This window comes from Octopus sinensis, linkage group LG23, assembly GCF_006345805.1.
Source record: "Octopus sinensis linkage group LG23, ASM634580v1, whole genome shotgun sequence".
Taxonomy (NCBI): domain Eukaryota; kingdom Metazoa; phylum Mollusca; class Cephalopoda; order Octopoda; family Octopodidae; genus Octopus; species Octopus sinensis.
In genome coordinates this window covers 21,782,099-21,802,312 of record NC_043019.1, presented here as the reverse complement: position 1 = coordinate 21,802,312, position 20,214 = coordinate 21,782,099, and the positions used below count along the sequence as shown (strand labels likewise).

General features: G+C 34.9%; 1 protein-coding gene and 1 long non-coding RNA gene across 15 annotated transcripts in view; one reads left to right on the top strand and one right to left on the bottom strand.

Moving 5' to 3' along the window:
- The window catches only part of LOC115223391 (multiple PDZ domain protein), a 758,365-nt gene that overhangs the window by 278,309 nt on the left and 459,842 nt on the right, over window positions 1–20,214 (top strand). Inside the window, exon 1 of one of the 14 annotated variants that reach the window (XM_036512491.1) lies at window positions 16,970–17,694. The exons of the other annotated variants lie outside the window; for them this stretch is intronic. Coding sequence (XP_036368384.1) covers window positions 17,563–17,694 — 132 coding nt within the window. The 5' untranslated portion in view covers window positions 16,970–17,562. Of the gene's footprint in view, window positions 1–16,969; window positions 17,695–20,214 lie in introns of those variants that run through there. 14 annotated transcript variants of the gene reach the window in all.
- LOC118767620 lies at window positions 16,798–18,035 on the bottom strand. The gene is made up of 2 exons (XR_005003541.1): window positions 17,576–18,035; window positions 16,798–16,977 (listed from the first exon to the last, which is right to left on the bottom strand). It is a non-coding gene; the product is annotated as an uncharacterized LOC118767620 (long non-coding RNA).

Below are 20,214 nucleotides of genomic sequence, written 5' to 3'. Positions count from 1 at the left end.
TATCTTGTATCTGTTTCAGTCATTAGACTGTGTGCAGCCATGCTGGGGTACCACCTTGAGGAATTTTTAGTCTTTTAAAGCCTGGTACTTATTTTATCAGTCTTTTTCAATGAACTGATAAGCTATGGGAATGTAAGCACGCAAACATCAATTGTGAAGCTGTGGTGAAAGATAAACACATACACAAAAACATGTGCATGCACACACACACACACACTCACACACATGACAGGCTTCTTTCAGTTTCCCTCTGCCAAACCCACTCACAAGGTTTTGGTTGACCCAAGGCTATAGTAGAAGACACTTGCCCATGGTTCTACACTGTGGGACTGTACTTGGAACCATGTTGTTGGGAAGCAAACTTCTTACCATACAGCCATGCCTGCATTTATAAAAAAATAGATATTTTATGTCCTTGGGTAGGATAATATAAAGTTCATCTTAGAATCTGACAAGATCTGATGTGTCTTCTTTGGCATGGTTTCTACTGCTGAATGCTCTAATACCTATTTCTTTATTACCCACAAGGGGCTAAACATAGAGGGGACAAACAAGGACAGACATTGGTATTAAGTCGATTACATCGACCCCACTGGTACTTAATTTATCGACCCCAAAAGGATGAAAGGCAAAGTCGACCTCGGCGGAATTTGAACTCACAACGTAACGCAGACGAAATACCGCTAAGCATTTCGCTCAGCGTGCTAATGTTTCTGCCAGCTCGCTGTCTAATACCATCCACATCACAAACTGTTCTGGCTGTTTTTGGATTGGCACCAACACTAGGGAGGATACTGTGTAGCTTGCAAAAGAGAGGAAGGGGCTGGAACAGGTCTTTTGTTGTAGAAGAGGTACATGGCTACCTTGCATTATATAAGTGAGTGTGTGTAGGGGGTAATTGATATGGAACTAGAAAGAGAGATAAAGTTGATGGTGACAATATGTGTGTGTGTATAAATATTTTTTCTTTTATCTATTCTCTTACTTGTTTGAGTCATTTGCTGGAGCACTGCCATTAGTTGAACAAATTGACCCCAGGACTTATTCTTTGTAAGCTCAGTATTTATTCTATCGGTCTCTTTTGCTGAACCGCCAGTTTATGGGGATGTAAACACACTAACATCAGTTGTCAAGTGATGGTGGGAGGACAAACACAGACACACAAATACATACATACATATATATATATATATATATATATATATATAATTGTTAAACAGGATGTCAAACATTAAGGCAAGGCAAACATCTCAAGTTGCATACAATATTATCAAAGGAAGAAATTTGGAATCTTCCAGCTGTTTATGGGATATTCTGTCATCAGAGACAAATTAGGGGAAAAAATATGGAAAATGAGAATGGTATATATCAATAAGATGACAACATAGACGAAGGGAGTAAAGGAATAAGGAGATGGAAAAAGAGAAGAAAAAAGAAGCATAAAAGTTCATAGCAGAACTTTCTGAAGTTATGGAAATCAAAGCATGTGTCCCTTAGGTGCAATCCTGCAATAAATTCATGAGCGTAAGTTGTTAGGTGCAATCCTGCACATATCCATGTGGGTTAATGTCCTGATATAATAGACATACCAAGAAAAAGACATTCAATAACAGAATGGTAGCAGAGATGGCTGTTAATTGGTAAAAGTAAAGTAAAGAAAAGGAAATAAATAGAAAGAGAGATAAAGTGTGTGTGTGTGTGGGGGGGGGGGTTAAGGATTGGCTGTAGGAGAAAGTAAGGTGCATAGGTGTATGGTGTCTAAGAATTGTGTACAGGGGTAGCTGAGAATATAAGCATGGAATGAAGCATGGAATAAACTGCCTGCATCAGTTGTTGACTGCCATGACACTGCATCCTTTAAGGTCCTCATGCTTTCCGAAATCCGCCGAAACTACACCTGATTATATATATACTTTAGATGAGTTGTAGTGCACCTGAGCACTGTACACAATTATTATTATTATTATTTTATTATTATAAGAGAGATGATGAAGAGGTAGAGGAAGATAGGGTAAATAAAAATAGAGCAAAATGAAAGGAATTTAAAGAGAGTAGTAGATGTCTGGTAGTTTCAAACCAGACATCTACTACCGGGGAGGAGATTTGGAAGCAATTGCTTGTGTCCATCCTGACCAAGGTCAGTGGCTGTAGAGCTATTTTTAGCAGTGGGTTGGTGTGTGCATAGGTAGTTATGAAAAGAAGAGCTAGTTGAATGTTAAATTATTTATGAGTGGGAGTTAGAGTTATAGGTTTAAAGTAGGAGATTTATTGAATTAAGGATAAATTGAAGAGTTAATATTTATCTCATAGTGTGATGAGGTACGGTAGATAAGTATGAGGTAGGACATAAGGTAGAAATAAGAGTTATAGAGATATAGAAGGGGTATGCATTAATGATCATATAGGTATGTATGTGGGGGTGAGCTTACATTTAGTTTTATGAAAGAATTTAAAAGTGCAGAAGAATTTGTTCTTACATGTAGTGAAGGCCTCATATTTATTAAGCAATTGTGGTGAGTTGTGAGTTAGAATTTTGATAGCTTCTTTAAGCAAAGTTCACAACTAGAATGTTGGCCCTGATATGGGGTATCCAAATCTATTATAGCCCAGGAAAGTTTATACTGTATTTTTCTATTAATTAGATGGTGTATATGGCTGGCTAGTGATGTGGAATTACTATTCTCCTTATATTTAAATGAGTTTAAATGTGTGTAATACCTTTGTTTAAAATTGGTGCTAGAACCACTGTAGTAGCTACAGGAGTTATTTACCATGTTGTGAACAGGGCATCGGTATACAACGTTGAATCTTCTGCATTAGGCTTGCAGCGGGCAATCTGTCCTGGATCTGCAGTTGCAGTTATTGATTCTACGGTGGTTAATTGGAGAGATGAGGTAGTGCTGGTAGTGGCTAGGGTGGTATTAAGTGAATCAATCGTAATATTGCTGCTATTATTACTGTCGTTTCTAGTATCAATACCAACACGAGCATTATCATCATTATTGTTATTGTTATCAGTGTTGTTGTTGTAATTATTATTATCATCATTACTATTATTATTATTATTATTATTAGTAGTAGTAGTATTACTAGTAGCCCAAAGTGCCACATGATTCTGGGACTGAACCCAGAATCATGTGGTTGGGAAACAAGCTTCTTACCACACAGCCACTCCTTTATATTTACATTTTCATTAAGTTACAATAAAATGAAATCCAGAATAAAATTTTCCAGGGAATATCTTCAAAAAGTTTGGATTAAAATTTGCATAGTTTTTTTTATTCGTATTTGTTTTGTTTCTTTTCGTGGTAATATTTTTTTTAAAAAGTCTAAAATGCTTTATTTTTATCAGTTTTTGATATGAAAATATTTATCCTTTTTAGCACATTATATCAGTTGTCCCAGTCAATACCTCACATTTTCATAGCTTCAATTAAGCCATCTCTTACATAATCTTTCACTCATATATCTCTTCTTTCTTTTTTGTTAATTTTTATTAATTCCTATTATTGGGGGTTGTGTGTTATTTCACAAAATGCATTCTAAAAGAAAATCTATTTTTGTTTTTGTAATATCTATTTCCTTTTTGTAGATATTTTCTTTTGTTGTTGTCATCCTCGCTATGACCCCAGAACCACCCTCTGTATATTTAGAATGTATATAATGTCTTGTTTATCAAGAAAGATTATGCTGATATGTCCAAATGAAGCAATTCCATAACTGATACGGCTATTACCTTACATTGGGAAAATCATATTAACCTAGAGATTGAAAAGGATATATATATATTATAATCTTGGAGTGAAAAGAAACAAAAAAAGTTTTAAATTTGACATAAAATTGACAGAAATTTGCATTTATACCAAACTAAAACATTTTAGCAGGAATATTTCAATGAATCTCATTTTAAATTCTGACTGGCTTGTAATCATATCAATGAATATTAGACAGTTATGTCTTGTATTGTATGTGTGAGTGTGTTTGCGTATGTGCATTCTTTTTCTTTACACCTACGTTTGGATTTAATTCAACGATTTGACATGTTTGTTATTTTATTTTATTTTATTCTAACGTTTCTTTTTTAATTCTTTATTTTTCCATTGTTATTATAATTTGTTGTATCTGTTCTGTAAAACGGAAGTGTCTCTGTGTATGCGTATTTCTAAATTGATGTGGTGATGATATTTGTATCAATAAAAATATATAGGTTTTATCTATCTTGGAAAGACACATTGTCATCATCGTTATCATCATCATGTTCACATTTACTTTCCACACTTGCATGACTGGACATCCTTTTGTTACTGTATTTCTTTTGAGATGCTCTGTGTTTCTTTCAATTAAATATAAATATAACAAAGAATTTAGTAAAATAACTTAGTCATCATTAAGCTAGTGTTATTTTAAGATGCTCTGTGTTTCTTCCAATTAATTTTAAATATAACAAAGAATTTAGTAAAATAACTTAGTCATCATTAAGTTAGTGTTAGGAACATAAATTGTGACTAAGGTTTGGTGGAAGATTTTAATTCAGAATTTTTGAAAACAAGACATTTGTACTACCGAGCCAGAGGCAGTTTCAGCCAGGTTGATAACAAAAGGGTTAATATTCACCAGTTTCCACCCAAGGTGATATTTTCCTATACCCAAACATGACTTTATGAAGGCAGGAAACAAATGACACCATTTGTATGACAGTAACAATTGCTTACCATCACCATATGGTATGAAGACAAGGAGAGAGAGAGAGAGAGAGTTTCTGTTGGCTAGGGGCTATTGAAAAAGACCCTTACTCAAAATGCTATGTAGTGAGACTGCATCAGAAACCTTGTGGCTGGGAAGTGAACTTAACGAGACAATCAAGTCTGCAAAATAAAAATAGGAAAAGGTGTGTACCCAAGACACAAGCAAATAACTTTTGGATATACTGTCTGAGTGGAAGGACACTTGAGATAATGTAGTCTTAGATATACTGTGCTAAAGAAAAGGGCATAGTCACAGCTAGAATGCCATTGAATGAAACATAATTTCAGGTTGAAACTTAGCTCTTGTCCTTGCCATCTCATATAGGATGAATTATTGTGGGAGCTGTGTATGGTCACTTGTCCTACAAGAAAAAGTAACAAAATCTATTTTGGATTACTACTACCCTACTATCTTGAAAAATGAAAGGACACATGAGATAATGTAGTCTTAGATATACTGTGCCTGAAACAAATAAGTGGATGTTCACAGCACACCATTGTTTTTTCTGTGTTACGGTGGCCTGTGATCCATGAAACTGGCAGGTCTTATCCTACCTCTATCTCTGACCACCAGACTGACTTACCTCTCCTCCTATCACCCTTATAATATTCACTTTTCCTAGGCTCTCATTAACCATTCACAACGGCCTTGTGATCTTACTACTGCTGGTGTCTTGTAAAAAGCACCCAGTAAACTCTGTGTGAAGAAGTTAGCTTTAGGAAGGCCATCAAGCTGTAGAAACCATACCAAAGCAAACTTTAGAGCTTGGTACAGCCCCTTGGTTCATCAGATATCAAACCATCCAACACATGCCAGCGTGGGAAAATGATGATGATATATATATATATATATATATATATATATATACAATGATGGTGATATATATGTAAATATAAATGTAGACATATATGCACACAATGATGATGTATGGATGTGTGTATATACATATATATATACATATATATATATACACATATATATATATATACACACACACACATATATATATATATATATACACACACACACACACACACACATATATATATATATATATATACACACACACACACACACACACACATATATATATATATATATATTTATTATATTACTCAGTGAACTTGAAACCCCTGTTTAACTATATCTGTCCTACTGTTTCTTTGATTGTCATATTAATTTCTCATATTGACACTAGGCCAATGGTCTCGTGGATTAAATCGGCCCCAATACTTGTCGATCCCAGTATGTGGCTGACATTTTATTATTTTATTGATCCCACAGTTGAACTGAGAATGTAAAGGGCCCATAACTAAACACTGCAAGGCATTTTTTTTTTTTTTTTTTTAATATTTTCTGTAGCTGCTGCTTTACCAATTCTAGCAATCCAATGCCTTTAAATGTCTTATTGACATTGATTATCGTTGGTTTAGGTGGTAGGAGGGGAGAGAAATTGACTGTGCACCACTCACTGCATTTGGGAATGGAGTGAAAGAGGGAGAGATGCACAACTCTGCAGTTCACTGGAATGGAAGTAAGTGTGCTCACTCGGATGAGAGAGAGTGATAGGGAGGGCGTTATGTTGTTGTTTGTTTAGTCCCAGTTCAACTCTGATCAAACAGACTTATGATCAAAGACTCGGCAGGCGTAACCATGCCATGTGTTTTAGGGGTGGGGTATGTGTGTAGTCTATATATATATATATAATATATATATATATATATACACACACACACACACACACACACACATATATATATATATTATATATATATATATTTATTATATTACTCAGTGAACTTGAAACCCCTGTTTAACTATATCTGTCCTACTGTTTCTTTGATTGTCATATTAATTTCTCATATTGACACTAGGCCAATGGTCTCGTGGATTAAATCGGCCCCAATACTTGTCGATCCCAGTATGTGACTGACATTTTATTATTTTATTGATCCCACAGTTGAACTGAGAATGTAAAGGGCCCATAACTAAACACTGCAAGGCATTTTTTTTTTTTTTTTTAAATATTTTCTGTAGCTGCTGCTTTACCAATTCTAGCAATCCAATGCCTTTAAATGTCTTATTGACATTGATTATCGTTGGTTTAGGTGGTAGGAGGGGAGAGAAATTGACTGTGCACCACTCACTGCATTTGGGAATGGAGTGAAAGAGGGAGAGATGCACAACTCTGCAGTTCACTGGAATGGAAGTAAGTGTGCTCACTCGGATGAGAGAGAGTGATAGGGAGGGCGTTATGTTGTTGTTTGTTTAGTCCCAGTTCAACTCTGATCAAACAGACTTATGATCAAAGACTCGGCAGGCGTAACCATGCCATGTGTTTTAGGGGTGGGGTATGTGTGTAGTCTATATATATATATATATATATATTATATATATATATATATATGGTGGTGCCCCAGCATGGCCACAGCTCGTGAGCTGAAACTAGATAAAATAAAAATAAAATAAATAAAAATAAATATATATATATATATGAATATATTATCCAATTTATGTTTTTTATTTTTTATTTTGAGATTGGAATGTGTTTTGTGGGAGATTTGGCTGCTATTGCTAGCCAACTGAGTAATTGGTGGATGCTTTTATCTGTGGTGTGCTGCTAGGTATTGATGTAAGAAATGAGCTGTCCTTGTGCCTCACTGGGTTATAGATATAGATACATAGGAAGGTAAGATTAGATAGGGTGACAAAGGGAGAGAGAAAGAGAGAGAGATAGGTGATGGGTAGGTGCAGTTTCTGCATGTCACTGCAGCAGGAACGAAGAGAGAGAGAGAGAGCGCTTGTTATGGGTGGAGTGAGTAAAGAAAAAATTCTTTTAATCTCACTGGGTTTAAGAGAGAATTTAAAACGCAATTTCCTGCCTCAGAGGAAATTTTCATGATTGTGATCAATGACAAGAACTCTGTATTCCCTGTTTAGTCATCGTTGATGCGTTGTCTTCCCCTTTTTTTATGATGCGGCATTAAAAAAAATATATGGCTTTAAGCCAATTGCCATTCAAATTTCTTGATCCAGGTTTAATATGACTGCAAGTTGTTGATGGTGCTGTTGTTGTTTAACTCCCATGTCATTCTTAATTCAACAGATGTATGATTAAAGGCCTTCCAGCCAAGGCCATCCTGTCTTCTTTTTCTTTTGCTTCTTTCCATGGCATACAAGTTTATCCGAATTTACAAACTATTTTAAAACAACTTAATGTTCTGCTTGTTTCAATCATTGGATTGTGGCCATACTGGGATACCACTTTGAAGGGCTTTAGTCAATCACATCAACTCTTGTATTTATGTTTTTAAGACAGGCATTTAATCTGTTGGTCCCTATTTTGTCAAACTCTGCTGAGTTAAAGAGGATGTAAATAAAGAAACATCTGAGTCTTATGAAAGCATGGCTAAGGACTGAGATATCTGGTGCATTGCTGTACTTAAGAAGACTTGTTTGTCACAGCAGAATTGATACCAGTGCTGGTGCCATGTTAAAAGCAACATCGCATAAAGACAAGGTACAGAGAGAGAGAGAGAGAGAGAGAAAGAGAGAGAAAGAGACAAACACACACATGCACACATGAGTTTTCATACAGTTTCCTCTTGTATGTGTATAACATGAAATGTAAACAATCTTTCTTGAAATTTTTCATGAAATTATTTGAGTCCAAATGGTGAGGTTATATTTATATTTCCTATTAAAAAATTGTCCTGTAGCTCTGCACATTTAAAAACACGTGGAATAAAAAAATCCCTTGCTCAAAAAATCAGTAAGAGTTAGCAACAGAAATAGCTGTTAAATAGTATCACAGTAATAAATCTTCATTGAAAACATGCTAGTATGGAAATATGAAAGTAAAATAAGCAGTTTACACACACACACACACAGGTACCTTGGGCAAGTGTCTTCTCCTATAGCTCCAGGCTGATCAAAGGCTTGTGAGTAAATTTGGTGGACAGAAACTGAAAGTAGCTTGTTATGTATATATGTGTGTGTATATTTTACTGGTTCCTTGCCTTAACACCATGTGGTAGTTGGAAGTGAATATCTCTGTTATGCAAACAGGGTCCTTTGTTCACAATTTTTCGTTAAGAACATATCTGGTCATGGGGTAATAATATCTCACTTTGAAACAGGTGATGGTTGGCATCAGGAAGGGCATCTAGTTATAGAAAGATCTGATTCCACAAAATTCTATCTGACCCATGCAAGCACAGAAAAGTGGATGTTAAAACAATGATGTTATATATATATCTTTTATCTTTTGAAGAATTTTAGTCTTTTTAAGCCTGGTACTTATTCTATCAGTCACTTTTGCTGAACTGTTAAGTTACGAGGACATAAACACATCAACACCAGTTGTCAAGTGGTGGTGGTGGTGGTGGTGGGGGACAAACATAGACACAAAGATACACACACATATACAACAGGCTTCTTTCAGTGTCCATCTACTAAACCTGCTCACAATGCTTTGGTCAGCCTGAGGCTATAGCAGGAGACACTCGCCCAAGGTGCCATACAGTGGGACTGAGCCCAAAATCATGTGGTTGGGAACCAAACTTCTTACCACATGGCCATGCCTGTTCCTATATTTATATATATATTTATCATCATCATCATTTTAATGCTTACTTTTCCGTGCTTGTTCAAGTCAGATGAAATTTCTTGAAACAGATTTTCTATTGTGAGATGCTCTTTATGTCGCCAATACTTGTTTCCAAGTAGAGTAATATTTCTCTTCTTGGTCCTTTGAACACAAGCAACACAATGGCTGGGTATGTTTTTCACTGAAGACTGCATGTGACTGACACTGCTTATATGACAGTAACACTTGTTTACAATCAGCACAGACATCTGCTCAGTTTCTGCTTACCATGTCCTCTCACAATATGTTGTTAATTTAGCCCAGAAGATACTTGCCCTTGGTGCTGCATACCAGGTGTGAGCTCAAATCCATATGGTTTTGAAGCAAACTTTTCAACCACATGACCAATTTATAAAAAGAAAAATAATGAAATTGTTGTAAATTTAATTGTGTAGGGAGCTTAAAAATCAAAAAAGCAAAAAAGCCCTTGACTGCAACCTGTTTGTAACTTTCAGTTCTGACTGCTGCATTTCTTGGTATGTTTATACTTTTCCTACAATGTGGAGTTGGGCCCTTAATATTGTTTGACAAATGTATGGATCATCCTCTAATAATCTCCTGTGTTGTTTCTATAGCAGATTATCATCCACTGATGTTTTCTTCAGATTACATACACAAAAAAAAAAATAGAAAAGCAAAAAACAAAACCTACTTTAAGCAGTTAATTCATGTTGATCACGTTATAAATACATATTGATAAATATAGATAAATTTAGATAAATACACATATTTAGTGATATTTTTTCCATCAAAATATATTTGAAAATATCAAAAAAAGTTTGTTTCTTTTAGAACAAAATATTCATGTTCTTTCCTTTTTTGAGGCAAATTTTTAAAAATACTTTTAAAGCATTTTTTATAAATCTACCTACAAAATAATAATTATAATAAAACTGTAATTCAATTATTTCCACCCCCTATTATTTAGTGGTAGGACATTAAAAACAAAATGATAAATAAATAAACAAATCACAATAAATCTGAAGTTATCCCATGAATATTTTAAATATAAACAGATGTCTTTGATCAGATATTTATTCTCTCCCTCTATCTATCTGTCTGTTTGTCTGTCTCTGCCTCTCTCTCTCTCTCTCTCTCTCTCGCTCAATGTTTTTAAACCAAATAATAATACCTCGAGAAATTCTTAGAATGTCTTCTGATCAGAAAATTCTCTCTCTTCATTGATTGGCTGACAAAGTAATGTTGTAGTTCTTTAGATTCTTGAAACGATAAGGCTAACGCAGGATTGGCCTAGTTATTTCTCTGCACCACCACCACCACCATCAACATCATCCATCATCTCTCCATTTCATCTACACTACAGGGACAAATCAATAGCTAGATACTATCATCTCTACAGGCTAAAGTGTCAACAACAGCTAAAAGCGAGCGAGTAAATTTTGTCTTTGTTTTTGTTTTTGTTTTTTTTTTTTAGTTCTTTCTAACTGCCTAAATTGGAATCATTGCACTTTTCATATCGGAGTACGTAATTTACTTTCTACCCGGCAATGCATGTTGTTAGTCAACTTTTAATGGTTAACTGAATCTAGAGTTACATTTTTCTTTTTTTCTTTCTTGTTACTTTTTTTTTGCCTTTTTGAATGTTCTTGGCTTTCATTTTGAGTTTTGAGTCGATGAAATCTGATAACGCTATTATCATTTCATTTCTGACTCCATCTAAAAGTTATCATTTCATTTTAGGAATTTTCTTTAAACCTTTCCATACTCTGTGCTATTGGCAGCATTATGTGTATTTGATTTTTACATAGAATCTATCTGGTTCCTTCTAGTTGTCAACGAGTTTAATCTGTTACGCTTCACAGCTGAAGGCAATAGTCTCTGAAGTATATCTAATACAACATATAATCTGGTTTAATTGTAAATCTTAAGTTTTTCAAATTCTCACTTGCTGTTGGAAAGATAGTCTTAATCCTGTATCCATCCAGTTTCACACCATCAGATTGCCTTCTGGTGCCTTTTATCACAGGCATGGACAATCTTTCTCAAGAAGCAGGCTGCATGAGACATGGTTTGTCATGTTGTGGGCTGCACCACTAAAAAGGTTAAAAGTAATTTTTTTGTTAGGCATACCATTCAGAAAATCCTGTGGGTTACAGTTTTGTCCATGGCTGCTTTGGCAAATCCCAATATGTTATCTGTTTAAATTTTAAATCCTAAATTTTCTCAATTCTCACTTGCTGTAAGATGATCTTAATCCAGTAATCATGCAGTTTAACCTCACCAACTGGCATTTTAGTGTCTTTATCAGATCCCTACATATAATCTCATTTAATAATCTGCCAATCACTCTGTTACAAGTATTTAGGCTGAAGTCTCCCTTCGCCAATCTCAGTCTCCAGAAGTGGGAATGGGCACAGCCCTTTTTTTAAAAGCAAAGTAAAAAAAAAATAATAATGATGAAATTTTTTTTAAAATGAGCAATTTGAAGTCCAGGGTAGTTATTTATTAACCCTTTCGTTACTGTATTTATTTTGAGATGCTCTGTGTTTCTTTGAATTACTTTAAAGATAACAAAGAATTTAGTAAAATAACTTAGTTATCATTCAGTTAGTGTTAGGAACATAAATTGTGACTAAGGTTTGGTGGAAGATTTTTATTCAAAACTTATAAAAACAAGACATTTGTACTCAGAGCCAGAGCTGGTTTCAGCTGGGTTGGTAATGAAAGGGTTAAAGGTTTATCTCGGAATAGGAAAATAGAGTAAGATTCATTCTGTTGTGTCAGTGTAACATTACATAATTGCTGTTGTTAGTGGTAAGTTACTATTATCCAGGTGTGTGGGTGGTGAGCTGGCAGCAACATTAGTGCATCAGAATAATCACCTTGCTATATGTGTTCCAGCTCTTTACATTTTGAGTTCAAATCTTACCAGGGTCAACTTTGTCTTTCAAGGTCAGCAAAATAAAATACTTGTGAAGTACTGGGGTTGATGGTATCTATTGTCCTTCCCTGAAAATTGCCAGCTATGTACCAAGTGTATTAAGCAATGAAAGAACTTCATTATGGACACTTGACATGCTGGAAATCGCAAACTATATCTTTGAAAAGAAGGACAGGTTGAATACTGTGATCATGTGTTCATTGTATATTGGAAAAAAAAAAAGACAAATTGGTCGTAGTTTCATTACCTTCAATGACAGGCAGGGCCCAGACTAAGCTTGAGATTCAACAACATCTACTACTGGGGAAGAGGACGAGCAAGAAATAGCAACATCAACAGTAAACATGTACTGTTGGGGTTGACCCTTAATTAAGAGTTTCTGTTGATTAGGAATTCTTGTTCCCCTGAAAGAAATTGATTTTAATATACAAATATACTAGCTCAATAAGACTGTCATTATAGATTTATTCGTCTGTTTAGTTAGGTCTGACCTAGGGTTAATCAACCTCAGTAATAAGGAAGATGGTAGATGAAATTAGTGGTGGTGGTGGTGGTGGTGGTGGTGGTTGGTAATGGGTGAAAAATTCAGTTAAGGAAGTTGTAAAGGAAGTTCAGGCAGAAGAGATGAGGAGGTAGGATGGAGACATAAGTTCTAATGTTTCAGTCAAGATTCTCCTTCATTATCACCATCGCCATTTTCATCATCATCTTCATTACCTCCGACAACATTTTTGTTTACTTTTTCACACTGGCATCAATTGGACAGTTTTTTTTTACTGAGGCTGGGTTTTATAGCCAGATGTCCTTCCTGTTGTCAAAACTTATAGCCACTTTGTATGATATAATGCAGGAATGCAGCAGGCCTTTTTCTAAAATTGGGATTTACAAATTTTTCAGGCAGGGTTTGACCTTGGAGTGAGAAAGAGAGAATGAGATAAAAAAAAAAAATTTCAAAAAAGGGGGTCCCTGATTGAAACATAAGAACCTATGGACTTGCTCAGACTTGTAAATTACTCTATTAGAAATAATGAGTTCATATACTCTTTTACTCTTTTTCTTGTTTCAGTCATTTGACTGCAGCCATGCTGGAGCACCGCCTTTAATCGAGCAACTCGACCCCGGAACTTATTCTTTTTTTTGTAAACCCAGTACTTATTCTATCGGTCTCTTTTGCCAAACCGATAAGTAACGGGGACATAAACACACCAGCATCGGTTGTCAAGCAATGCTAGGGGGACAAACACAGACACACAAACACACACATGCATATATATATATACATATATACGACGGGCTTCTTTCAGATTCCGTCTACCAAATCCACTCACAAGGCTTTGGTCAGCCCGAGGCTATAGTAGAAGACACTTCTTGCTATTGTTGTTTTTTTTATGTCCTTGGGGCTTTTTTTTCTTTATTTTTTTTTCTCTTTCAAATTTCTAACCTTATGCAAAATTTATAAAAGACAAATCTGTCAGAAAAGACTCTTATGGTCATTCGAAACTTTCTGATGTTTTTTTTTCTCTTTATCCATCTCTATATTTTTCTCCTTTTCTTCTTCCTTCTCTCCTCCTCGTTTTCTTTATATCCTTCTCCTCAAGTTTAAAGCCATTTTGTAGACATAAGAAAAAAATATATAGTTCATAGCCCAAGAGTCTTTGGAGAAGCAAATCAGATGAAAAGACTAAAACAAATGGTGTTTTGCTGATCTTAATGATGGCATTTCTTTGTAAGAGATGTTTTGGTTCTCATTCTTCTCATCATCAATCTTCTACCTATTACATCATTACATTTGTTTCTTTTTTTTTTTTGTTTTTTTTTTCGTTTTTTTGTTAAATGGTCTTATTTGATGTAAGATGGGGGTTATTTATCATCTACATTACCTTTTGTCAGTATTCTTGCTTCCTCTTCTTCTCTCTCATTCTCTCTCTCTCACACACACACACTTTGACACACATGCATGTGCACACACACACACACATACATAATCACTCATGCACATGCATGTGCACGCACACACACACTCCCTGATACACTCATGCACACAAGATCACACATGCATGTATGCACACACATATGCACATACAGATATACTCACTGTTACACTCATGCACACAAGCTCAGACACACACACATCCACACTCACATGTGCTCACTCACATGCATTTCTTGTACTCACACTCACTCATGCACTCACACATTCACACACACTCACAAATACACTTTTCTTCATTCCTTTCAATATCTTTTACCTTTCTTTCTTTTTCTTTCTCCTCCATCACCATTTATAATTTCTCTCTCCCCTCTCTGTCTCTTTCTCATTCTGCTAGTATCTTCCTTTCTCTCTCTCTGTCTCTCTCTCTTTCCCTCTCTCCATTGTTTCCTGGTAGAATCATCTTCCACAAGAGTGTCAAAAAACAACAGTAACACTACATTGGTGTTATCAATCAACACAATAACAAGGTGAGGCGAGAGAGAGAGAGAGAGAGAGAGAGAGACAGACAGACAGAGAGACAGACAGACAGACAGACAGTCAGTCAGAAGCAATTGCTTGTTCAAAACTTTCCAATGCTCTCTTTCATTCTCCCCATCTCCAATCTTCCAGCTACAAAAAAAAAAATTGCTCTCCCTCTCCACTACCTTATAATCTCTCTTTTCCTCTTGACTCCTTTTGCTCCTTTCTCTCCTTTTCCTCCTTTCTCTCCTTTTCCTCCTTTCTCTCCTTTTCTCTCTCTCTGTTCCTTCTCCCCTTCTTTTCTTTTCTCTGCCATGCCTTTTCTTGCACAGCTTGTTGTGGTATCGTCACAGTACAGTTTGAATAATAATAATAATAATAAGAAGAAGAAGAAGACAAAAAAGGGTTGCTCCTGCTGCTGCTGCTGCTGCTGCTACTGTCGCCTACATCAGCAGCTAAAATGTTACTTCCACTCCACCGCATTTCTCTCTCCACTCCCTTTTATTGATCTAAGTGTTCACTATTTGTTAATGGTAAAATTACTAAGTTGATTCTTTACTCATGGAATACAGTTTCAAATAAAGAAATAGAGGTTGAGAAGGAGAGACAGAGAGTCAGAGAAAAGAGAGAGAGACAGACAGACAGACAGAGGTAGAGAGGTGGGAGAGAGAGACTAGATTTCTATGGTAATCTGTGGTTCCAACAAATTTCTTTTGTTTCAAAAGTTGGCATTGATTGTTTTTTCTTTCTTTCTCAGATTGTTGATGTTGTGTCTTAAAACTGACCAACACGAGAAGGGAAAGGAATAATTTTGGCAATAATAATAATAAAATTTGCTTTTCTTTCTTTCTTCATTTCTCCCTCCCTCTCTCTCTCTCTTTGTAAATTATTTCACCTTTTTTCTTCCTTATTTTTTTTTGTATCAATTTTCCATATGAATATTATTGAAGTGTTTCAAGGAAATTAATTGCAGAGTCTAAATATTTGAAAAATTTGAAATATTCTTTGGATTTTTTTGTTTTTTGTTTATATTATATTAGATTTAAATAGCATGATATTATTTATCTATTGATTAATTGATTATCTTTATATATATACATACACACACACACAAACACATACTCATCTACCCACTTATACCCCTCTCCTGTACACATTCATTTTAGCTTGATGACACCCAATTTAATTTCAAAAGGAAATATAGTTTTATTTAAGAAAAGATATATACACACAAAAAGGTATAAAATATTTTTTAAATAAATTAAATCTTTAAAAAAAAATTTTGTTTTTAATTGAAAATTTTTGTGGTAAAAACAATGTTAAACTTTACTAGATAAAAATAAATAAATGTATAAATAAATATATATTAAAGGTTAGGGAAGGTATATATTAAAGGTTAGGGAAGGAATGAAAATTAACAATAAACACAACCTTGCTAATTAGACGATTCTATTTCCATTCATCCCATTCTCCCATGCATAGTCATATGTGGAGCAATTGATAATTCGATGAGGTTTCCATTTGGTCGCGGTGTTTATTTTGCTTTTAGGGTGTGCACTTCATCACCTTCTTTTCTTCACTCCCTTTTTTTTTTTGCACACACATGCACATTCTACTAATTCCATTCCATTCCGTTCCACCATCACTGCTGCCATCACTGCCGCCGCCACCACCACCGCCACCTCCATCGAGGACCATTTCCACGGCATCATCTTGCAGAGCCCAGTGTGACTGACAGATATGAGTTTGATGATGGATGTCAGTTCTAGTCAAGTTGACATGCATATTTTAGCCTGGAGAAGAAATTGTAGACCAACAAAGATTACAAGTTATTTCCTAAATCAAATCTTTCCATCATAATTCCTCAGTCTTACCCCCCACCCAACATAGAAATTCATTTTCTTTTTATTTCTTTCATTATTATTAATAATATTTAATTATCATTTCTTGAGACTCAAATTGATATCGCTGGTATTCTTATTGCATGCATGTGTGATATTTATTTTTGTTAGTCTTTAATAGAAAACAAAAAAAAAAAAAAAGAAGACATTTTTATATATTATCATATTTTATTTTTATTTTCCTCGCTCTATTTGCCTCGACTAAACTTCCCGATATTTTGGTCCTCGCCGTTCGTCTATTTTGTTTCTAGTGAGCAGAAACGTGATTCCGTTCTGCTGGGATGTTTGGAACATGCCGCATTATTTAATTCTCAGCTTCGGTGTATGACTATGTAAGAAAGAAAGACAGACTGAGAACGTTAGAGAGGGGAGTCAAAAACAAAAACAACTGCTAGCATCATCACCAAAAACAAACAAAAAGAAATCAAACAACTCTACAAAAAAAAAAAAATCAATCCCCCAAAACACAGTCAGTAAAAAGGGTTAATTGGAATTTCTATAAAATTATTGTTGTTATTGTTGTCAACGTTATCCCTGTTGTTGTTGCTGTTATTACTACTACTATTTCTTCTGCTGCTACTATTCTCATCATTGTTATTGTTGATGGTGTTTGTTGTTCAGGTATTGTAATTTAGAAGTAAATAACTATCTAACGAACTAACTGCCTACCTAACCAAACATCTAATCAGTGTGGAATCGTTTGGAAAGTGTTTATATTCCTGCAAATACGGAGGAAATAATGAAATAACACAAAAATATCTCCCAAATCACAACAACCTGCTTCAAGACAAACAAACAAACAAGGCAAAAACAAAAACACCCCCACCTACCGTTCCTCTTCCCCCCACCCAGAGAAGTATCCACCCCTTCAAAAAGAAAAACAAAAAAAAAATGGTTTTACAACCGAATTACGATGATGGATATACCACTCAGCCGATCCTATCATGATGCAATATGTGGATTGTTTGTTGCATCAATGTATTTCATGAAACCAGAGAATAGGGGTCGCCCAAGAAAATCCAGACCCATTTCTAGGGTAGAGCCGGTATGTAAATGGGAGCCTTTCCACTTCCATTTCTTTTTCTTCCTTTCTTCCATCTGCCCTTTTCGTTGCTTAACAAACCACGTTTTTTACTCCCGCTTTCTGTTCGATGAAGGCAAAGTTGTGTGTGTGTTTTGTAGTATTTGTCTGCTTGTGTGTTTGTGTGAAGGGGGTATTAGGTATTTTTTCGTGCGTGTATTATAAAGATATTTTCATCTTCATTGTATATTTCCGACAAGAACCTGAATATTTTTTCTTTCTTCTATCCGTGTGTTTATGTTAGAAGTAAACTCCAGTCAATGATTCACATACAGGCATGTGAATGTTTGAATGTAATGTGTGTGTGTGATGTGTCATACATGTGGTACAAACTTCTGATATTTGTGATTAATACTTACGTGTGACTATTTGTATTTGCATGTGTACGTTTGTTGTTTGTGTGTGTGTGTGCATGTGTGCATGCACGGGTGTGTGCATATATATATATATATATATATATATATATATATATATATATAATTATTTGAAGGAATAATATATATGTATATATATATATTTTACTTATACACATTAATATGTAACCTAGTTATAGGACACACACACGTGTGTGTGTATATATATATATATACATATACACACACACACACACACACACACAGACACACATGTATATATGCAAATGTACTTATAGAGGTTATTAATGACTAATTTGAGAATACTCAAGTGGCATTGAAGGTGTGTGTGTGTGCTGGTGTTTTATTTCCAAATCCATTAAATTGCTGATGTAGAAACATTGGATGTTTTGGAATCTAAACTGTACTATAGAATAATATACACTGTTATTGTCGTTATTTAGTCCATGGTTAGCCCTGATTGGGCAGATTTATGATCAAAGATATTTTTGCTGAGATTGCCCTATTTTTTTCCTACACGTGCAATGTGTCTGTTCATTTTTAAGACTGTAAGGGTGTTGTTTGAGTGAGATTTGGCTATCATTCTAGCAGATTGATCAACCACATAGAATCTGTCATAAAATGGTGTGTGTATGTATGTGTATATAAATATATATATATATATATATATATATATATATATATATATATATATATATGTATAGGCGCAGGTGCGACTGTGTGGTAAAAAGCTTGCTTCCCAACCACATGGTTCCAGGTTCAGTCCCATTGCATAGCATCTTGGGCAAGTATCTTCTACTATAGCCTCAGCTAACCAAAGCCTTGTAAATGGATTTGGTATGGGAAACTGGAAGAAGCCCATCATATATATATGTATATATTTGTGTGTCTGTGTCTCTCCCCCCGCCATTGCCTGACAACTGACGCTGGTGTGTTTATGTCCCGTAACTTAGGAGTTTGGCAAAAGGGACCAATAGAATAAGTACTAGGCTAATAAAGAATAATTCCTAGGGGCGATTTCTTCCACTAACACCCTTTAAGGTGGTGCTCCAGCATGGCCCCAGTCAAATGAATGAAACAAGTAAAAGAAATTTATATATATATAAATAAAAAATATGTACCCCTTTTCTCTTTTACTAGTTTTAGTCATTTGACTGTGGCCATGCTGGTGCACCTCCTTCTAGTTGAACAAATTAACCCCAGGATTTATTCTTTGTAAGCCTAGTACTTACTCTAATGGTCACTTTTGCCAAACTGCTAGGTTACACGGATGTAAACACACCAACATTGGTTGTCAAGCGATGGTGGGGAAACAAAAACACACACACACACGACAGGCTTCTTTCAGTTTCCGTCTATCAAATCCATTCACAAGGACCAATAGAATGAGGCTATAGTAGAAGACACTTGCCCAAGGTGCCATGTAGTGGGACTGAACCTGGAATCTTGTGGTTGGGGAGCAAGCTTCTTACCCACAGCTGCGCCTGTGTGTATATATATATATGTATGTACGTAGTAGATATATACATATGTGTATATATGTATGTATATATAATTAGAAATTTAAATTAACTCAAGTGAAATATATTATTTTAATTATTGTCTTCACATAATTTGTAAACATAAGTTGTAAATTTTCTTACCTTTTTTTGCATACCCGCAAAACAAATTTTTTTTTTTATTATTTGTTTTACAGAATTTTATTGCAAACAAAATTTAATTGCAATTCTACTTTAAAGCTTAAATTGATATTTTTTTAAAGCAAAAAGAATAATACTGTTTTCTCATGAACTAACGTTGCTGCTAAATTTACTTTAGATGATAGTTGATTGATTCTCATTTTCTTTTCCATAAGTAAAGCAGGAAAAAATATTATGTTCCAAAAATATTTCCATCATCACTTCTCAACATCTGTGTTATTTATACTTGCAAGTTTCAACTGCATCACCAGGTGCATTCTTATGCACCACTGTCTTTTAAAGAGTCTAGACATCTATTTGTATACAAGGTTGTCCTAGTAACATTCTGTCCCCTGCCTTCTTGCATAGCATATCAATGCACTTGACCGTATAGTATTTATTTAATGACAGCAAGTCACAACATACATAGA